Genomic DNA, 7932 nt, shown 5'->3' on the forward strand with positions numbered 1-7932 from the left:
TTTGAGTTTAGAAAATTCAAAGCTCCCTTTAACCCATATGAAGCACAGATCTCTTGCTAGTTATCACCCACCTCTCAAAAACCTGTTAGGGATCCTTATGATGGGACAGGACTGAATGAAGCGCCTCCTAACTGGGTCCCATCGTATTTTCTTCTTACCTGTTACCACAATTATCAGCAATAAGTCAGACACATACAACACATGGCAAATAATACATAGCAACTGCAGTTATAAAGACAGAAAAACAGGAAACAAAACAATACTTGAATACAGAAAGAAATGATGTAAAGTAGCATTTAACCCTGTTTTGAAAGTCAAAACAAAATCAAATTAATATATAAGCAGTGATGAAGGTTTTCAATTCATCCCCAAAAGAATATGAACAATTATGTGCACCATTTTTCAAAATTCTGGTTCAATAGAACATGCATTCAATAATCACCAATGCCATCTTGTGGCAAAAATTTACCAGGAGCTTTATAAACAGATCAGAAACGATGACATTTTTAAAAGTCAGTGAATGTTAAAAAGGGAGCTCTTACTAAAACTAATTTGATATAACGTAGGCTCCTGTTCTCTTCTGGGTTTGGTGTTAATTCTTTTATCAGTTTTATGGTTAACAGGATAAAGCAATGGGCATCATTCTTTAAATATGAAATAAGCTGATCTCGCTAAATTAGAATTTTATGATAGCAAACGAATAAAACAAACATTTAACATTTGACAATTCCCCAGTGGGGGGAGAAAAATAAGGAAATTTTTCTGTCTTCACAGGAAGCAAATTAACTGCACATTAATCCCAATTAAAACTTGTTCTTATAATATAGAAGAAAAATGCAAAGTGTTAATGGGATAATTTTGTCTCTTCTCAAAGTGCTGATAGCTCCCAAAGACAGCTCTTATGGGCAATAAAAACAATTAACATTGGTATTGAATTTAAAGTTACAAAGAGCTTCTATACATGTTATCTCATTTGATCCTCACAATAAGCCTGTACGGTTTCAACAGTCATTTCATTAAGCACCTGCTCTGCTGTGAGCCCCAGGCCAGAGGACGATATGACTCCTAGCCTCAAGAACTCATGGTCTTCTGAGGAAGGCAGATGCCTAAACAAATAATTACATTACACTGAGGTAACTGCTATTAACAGGGGCAATAAAAACACTTCAAGGAAGATATTATCATCTTAATTTATAAGTAAGGAAGCTAAAAAAAAAAAAAATTAAGTGACTTAATGCCAAAGCCAGGAGTCAAGTCTAGGCAGTCTGACTCTTAATACGTGCCTTCTTTCTACTACATCACACTTAACCTGTCTCAAATTCCTTAGAAAGCATATAGTTTTTTATTTTGGCAACTGGAAATATCTTAGATGTAGTACTTGTACGTAGAGATACACAAATTCTGTGTAATGAAATGGCATTACCTGTACATGTATACTTAATATTGTGGAGGAGAGAGACTTGTGGGCAAAGGAAAGAATTATTTATTTTGCAAAGAGTTTATCTGTTAGTCCTCTAAGTCTTTTAAATCAGCAGTTCCCAAATGTTGGCCTATGGACCACTGCTAGGCTAAGGTAAAGATTTACTAGTACAACACAAAATAAGAAAAATATGGACAAGGCAGTAAGTTTTTGAAATGCTAAAATGTTCCATTTAAAAGTCTATTCTTTTTTTCAGAAATTAGAAACTTCTGTTATTAAATATTCTTTTGTGAGATGAAGGTGATAAAAAATGGTAGCTGATTTTGTTTTTTAATATTCTTTCTTAGAAAAACAGAAATTTTGCAAGCCTGTTTGTATCCCCAAATAGATATATGTTTTTTAATTTATAGGTTTATGGCATCCAAAAATTGGAAAACCACAGCTTTTAATCAATACAATACTTGTCGATCACTCATAAGTCCAACATTGTAAAACCACACTATCAAAGGATACATAAGATGCATAAGAAACTTCCCTTGCCCTCAAGGAGCTTATATTCTAATTAGGGAGACAAGACAAACACATAAAACAATTAGCAATACGAGACAAAATATAACAAGTGATTAGCTTAAAATTTGACATCTTTATGTATCAAAAGCATTGAAATGTACATACCCTTTGACCCAGCTATTCCACTTCTAGGAATTTATTCCTAAAGAAACAATCATAGATGCATGGAAAGACGTATGGACAAAGATACTACGGTATTATTTATAATGGTAAAAAATCTGAAACACTTTCAGAGTCCAATCATAGGGAAATGGTTAAGTATGCTAAGTAAACATACTTAAATATATTCACATTCTACACACCACTAAAAAATACACACAAGAGTATTTACTAACATGAGAAGACATTCACAATATATTGCAAATGAAAGTACAGGTACAAAATAGCAGTAGCGTATTATACCATATTAACAAAGAAAAAAGTATATATAGTCATGAAAAATTCAGGCAGGATATACATCAGATTTTAATTGTGGTTATCTTTGGGCAGTTATTAAGAGCAATTTTGTTTTCTTTTCCTAGTGCTGTCTCTATTTTCCAAGCTTTCTCACTGAGTAGGTATTACTTTTGGACGGGAAGAAAAACAATACCATATTACTAATTTTTTTTGAAGCTATGATAAGAAAATACTATAAAGAAACATATCAAAGTGCTAACAGCAGTTATGATTCAGGTTGAGGATTATCACTCCTTTTATATTATCCCAAAATTCTAAGACATACATTATTTTATAGTGGAAAAATATAAAACAAATTTAGATAACAGTGAGGGAGTAATACTGAAAATTACTGAACCAAAGTTGTAATCAAAAATGCTTTTTGATGTTTTTTCAGAATTTGTCATACATCTTTGGCCTGCTTCTCTGTCAGCAACCAACATAAGTCTGTCAAAGGCACGGGCTAATATTGACTCTGCAGAGGGTTATTCAGGCGAAGTAGGCACTAACTTCAGAAGCCTTGTTTTCTTCCTTTAACCAAAGAGCTGATAAAATGAGAAACCAGCAACATACCAAATATATCTTTCCAATTTCAAGTAAACATATTCCTGAAATTTTGTTTATTGAAGCTTTAATTTTTATATATTTGAGTGTCAATCTTCATTTGTGATTGCTTCTACTCTTCGAAACAAAAACCATAATTTTCCAATCATTTCATCAAGATTTTATTTTTGGCTAGCTTTTAAGTTTTTCCTGTTTATTTATTACACTATAAATATGATGTAGTCATCAATAATCAAGACAGTAGGCTGAGCACACTGCAAGCAACTCCCCTCTCCCCAAAACCTCACAAATAACACAAAAGCCATTTAAAAAATATATAATCAAAAAAGAGCAAGACATGGTCTTAGTCAATCACTGAAAAATGAAAAGCTGATAGAATCAGCTTAAAGGAGGTTTATCACAGTCCTACACACCCAGAGTAGAAGGCTATTGCAAGTGATCTGAACAGCCCTTAGAGTTAACTAAATAAGCCCAGAGGTGAAAGCAGAAAGAACAGAAATAATTTACAGAATTTCAGCATAACTGGTTAGGAGTCGTTGCTTCCAGATAAGAACAATGGCATCAAACTAGAAAGGTGTCACTCCCCAGGTAGGAACAATGAGTATATAAACACTTGGATCAAAAAGACAGGACAGGAGGGAGGAGGGTTCAGGATGGGGAACACATGTATGACTGTGGAGGATTCATTTCGATATATGGCAGAACCAATACAATAAAGTTTAAAGATAAAAAAAAAAAAGACAGGACAGAGCTTTGAGTGGATATTAAATCCTAGGAAAAAGGGGACAGACATTAGAGAAGACTGGCAATTGCATAGTCCATCTCTACCCACAGTCAGTGGAGACTTGCTGCAGTAAACAGATCTAACATTCACAGGAAGGCTAACCAGGACTATCAAATAAAGATGAGTGAGCACAAAACCAAGACCCAAACATGAAAAAGTTATTAATGTTACAAAAAGAACTCACACCCAAAGAAAGAGAGCTAACAAATTAAATAGAGTAAGACCTTAGATTAGGTACAATTACTATCCTGAGATATACCAGACAGTAATATTGGGATTTCTTTGGAAGGAATGATGCTAAAGCTGAAATTCCAGTACTTTGGCCGCCTCATGCGAAGAGTTGACTCATTGGAAAAGACTGATGCTGGGAGGGATTGGGGGCAGGAGGAGAAGGGGAAGACAGAGGATGAGATGGCTGGATGGCATCACTGACTCGATGGACGTGAGTCTGAGTGAACTCCGGGAGTTGGTGATGGACAGGGAGGCCTGGCGTGCTGCGATTCATGGGATCGCAAAGAGTCGGACACGACTGAGCGACTGAACTGAACTGAATACATTTATTTAAGAAGAAATAAATTGGAACTTTTAGAAATTAAATTTTGATCATTTAACTAACAAAAAAATTAATTAAGGATGAAAAAAAAGAACGAATTAAATTACTAGTTAAAAGATGGAGCCAAAGAAATTCACCTGAATACAGTATAAAAGGAAAAAGAGGTGGGAAGCATTTTAATAAGATATAAAAGGGAATTGAGCAATTATTATAAAAATTCCACCTGCTTTTTTTTTGCAGAAACAGACAAGCTAATATGAAACTTCATATGGAAACACAAGGAACTCATAAAACCAAAATAATCTTGAAAAAGAACTGAACTGGAAGACTTATACTTCCTGGAGTCAAAACTTACTGCAAAGACATAGTATTCAAAACTGTAGTACTGGCATAAGGATGGACATGTGTATTAATGGGACAGAATTAAAGAGTCTACAAGTAAATCCATATACATCTGGTCAATTGACTTGACAAGGGTGACAAGATTACTCAATGAGAAAAGCATAATCTTTTCAACAAATGGTCCTGGGACAACTAGATATACTTTTAAAATGAGAAATCTGTATCAACTCAAACTCTCAGTCAATTATGACAGTGAAATTAAGACATTCTTAAAATTTTTTTATTATTATTTTTTGGCTGTACTGCATACCTCATGGGATCCTAGTTCCCCAACCAGGGATCAAACCCATGACACATGCAAAGGAAACATGGAGGTTTAACCACTGGACCACCAGGGAAGTCCCTCCCAAGACATTTTTGAATGCACAAAGACACAAAATTTTTGCTTCTCTCAAGAATTCTGGTGAAAGAATTACTCAGAGATATATATCTAGAATTTTTTAAAAATTCAATAATCATCATCAAAGTAAAAGAAAAGAGTAAGCAGAGAAGTGCTGACTTACTGAATAAGTGTTTTAGTAAAACAAAAGCTTACTAACATTCACAAGTGTACTCTCAGGTGATATTGACAAATAATTGAAAGGGTAAAAAGAAGGGTTGGGAGAAGGGTAAGTTCATGAATGGTTAAAAAAAAAAGATACAGAGGGTGACTAATATAGATATTGATAGAAAATATAAACTTAAGTATTATGTAAAGACTTTAAGATGGCATCATTCCAAACATTTAAGGCAGACACAAATGCTTACAGAGAATAGAGAATCTTCTCATTTATAAGACTAGTAGAACCATCATATCAAAGTCTGATAAAGATATTAAAAATCATTACAGGTCAACACCTTTTAGAAACACAGGCACAAAAATTCTAAACAAAATATTATCAAATCAAAATTACATAGAAAGGATAACATCATGATTAAGTGAAATTTGTCCCCAAAATGAGACTGATAAAAAATTAAAAAATCAGTATAATTCACCACAAAAAACAGAATAAAGAGGAAAAACTATACCATCATCTCAATAAATGCAGAAAAAGCATTTGATAAAATTCAACACCAAGCAAACTGGGAGAAAAAAAAATAACTTATGCTTACACAAAAACCTGTCCATAAATGTTCACAGAAAGTTCATTCACAACAGCCAAAACCTGACCAACTTTCCAATGAATCAGAATGGGTAAACAAACTGTGGTTCCGTCTATGCCATGGCAGACTACTCAGTACCAATCAACTACTATTGATGGGGGCAACAACTTGGATGGCTCTCAAGGGAATTATGCTGAATAAAAAAAACCAGCGTCAAAAGGATACATGGGAAAAAAAAGAGGTTACATGATTCCACTTATATAACATAACTGAAATGATGAAACTATATAGAGATGGAGGACAGACTAGGGGGTGCCAGAGGTTTGCCAGGAAAGGTGGCTGTGCCTACACTTGAGGGGCCCTTGTAAATGGATCTGTGCCGTACCTTGACTAGGCAGCCATGAAAATCTACACATGTGACAAAATTACACAGAACTCAAAACACATGCATAGACACACACATGAATTAGTGCATATAAAACTAATGAAATCCGAGTAAAGTAAGTTGATATCAATGTCAATTTCCTGGTTGTTACTATGTGATAGCAATAAGATATTATCATCTGGGAAACTGGATGAAGGGTATATGGATCTCTCTGAATTATTCCTTACAACTGCATGTAAATTTACAATATTCCAAGGTAAAAAGTATGGAAAATAAAAACCAGAATGAAGAAGAAAAACCTAACTATGTTGATATGGAGCAGACTGCATTCAAAATGACCTATCAGAAACAAGAATGAATATTTTAACAATCAGAACTATTGACAGAGAACTCGATCTAAGAATTCTAGTTTAGATGATATGGTCCTACTGCTTTATACAATTTAATATTCATAACGAATTTCCAAAGAGAAGCAAATTAATACTGTATTCAGAATCACTGCATGGTTGTGCAGACTGGTTACTGCATGAGAACTCCATGCCAAGTGGATAAATGGGAGCTAAAATTCAGCCTGCACTCTACTCCTAATGTACTCGCAGAACTATGTCTACCTGTGCCACGGCATACTTTGGGCTGACAGTGACCAATCTGTTAAGTAAATTACTTCCTTTTAAACATGAGAGAAATGACATGTACTGAGTATACACTCTATTTGCAGCATGTATATACATTCATTTTAAAATGTCTGCCTTTGCCTTTCAAAATAAGATCTGAACCTGTATCGATTCTGCTGTGCTGCCTGGGTACAGAGTATTTTTTAAGAGACTTTGGTTCTGCCTCAAATCCTTTTTGAAACAAAGCAGTATATAAATTAATACAAACCAAAATATGAGTTACAGTGCTACACTGTACTGTGTTCTGGTTTGGTCATGCATTATGTATATGTATATATGTCTGTATGTGTGTGTGTGAAAATAACTGTATTCCTTAAAACAATTCTCTTCCAAGAACTCATTTAGTCCTTACCACAACTCAGAGATAGATAAAAATTATGATCCCAAATTTACAGATGAGGAAACTAAGACACAGAGAGATTAAGTAATTTGCCCAAGGTCACTTAGCCAAGTAATAAGTAAAAACTCCAGGATTCAAACCCATGCAGTCAATAATGCTCATAACCTCAATTCAATTTGGCACCTGAAAACAAGTATGTGTAATAGAGGCACTTGATAAATACTTGTTAAATGAATGAATGAATATTGAGGCAGTAATTCTCAACCAAAGATACACTCTCCCAACTCCTTAAAGAAGTTACTCTCCTCTCCCAAGATGCTCCATTATACAGTCATCCCTCAATTTCAACTGGAGATTGGTTCCAGGACCCCTTACAGATACCAAAATCCAAGGATGTTCAACTCCCTTATTCTATAAAATGGTTAAGGCTTAAGTATGCATATAACCTACTCACACATCTTCCTCTATACTTCAAATCCACTCTAGATTGATAATACCTAATACAATGTAAATGCTATGTAAGTAGTTGTAAATACAATGTAAATTATCTGTAAATAGTTGCGGGAGTGAAGCAGATTCAGATCAGATCAGATCAGATCACTTGCTCAGTCGTGTCTGACTCTTTGCGACCCCATGAATCGCAGCACGCCAGGCCTCCCTGTCCATCACCAACTCCTGGAGTTCACTCAGACTCACGTCCATCGAGTCAGTGATGCCATCCA

General features: G+C 34.6%; 1 protein-coding gene across 1 annotated transcript in view; it reads right to left on the reverse strand.

The window, feature by feature from the left end:
* KLHDC10 (kelch domain containing 10) overlaps nucleotides 1-7932 on the reverse strand; it is a gene marked incomplete at its 5' end in the record, with an annotated part of 64925 nt that overhangs the window by 29482 nt on the left and 27511 nt on the right. Inside the window, one exon of the mRNA XM_010831757.1 lies at nucleotides 72-158. Coding sequence (XP_010830059.1) covers nucleotides 72-158 — 87 coding nt within the window. The remainder of the gene's footprint in view (nucleotides 1-71; nucleotides 159-7932) is intronic.

Source organism: Bison bison, unplaced genomic scaffold, assembly GCF_000754665.1.
Source record: "Bison bison bison isolate TAMUID 2011002044 unplaced genomic scaffold, Bison_UMD1.0 scf7180017864530, whole genome shotgun sequence".
NCBI lineage: Eukaryota > Metazoa > Chordata > Mammalia > Artiodactyla > Bovidae > Bison > Bison bison.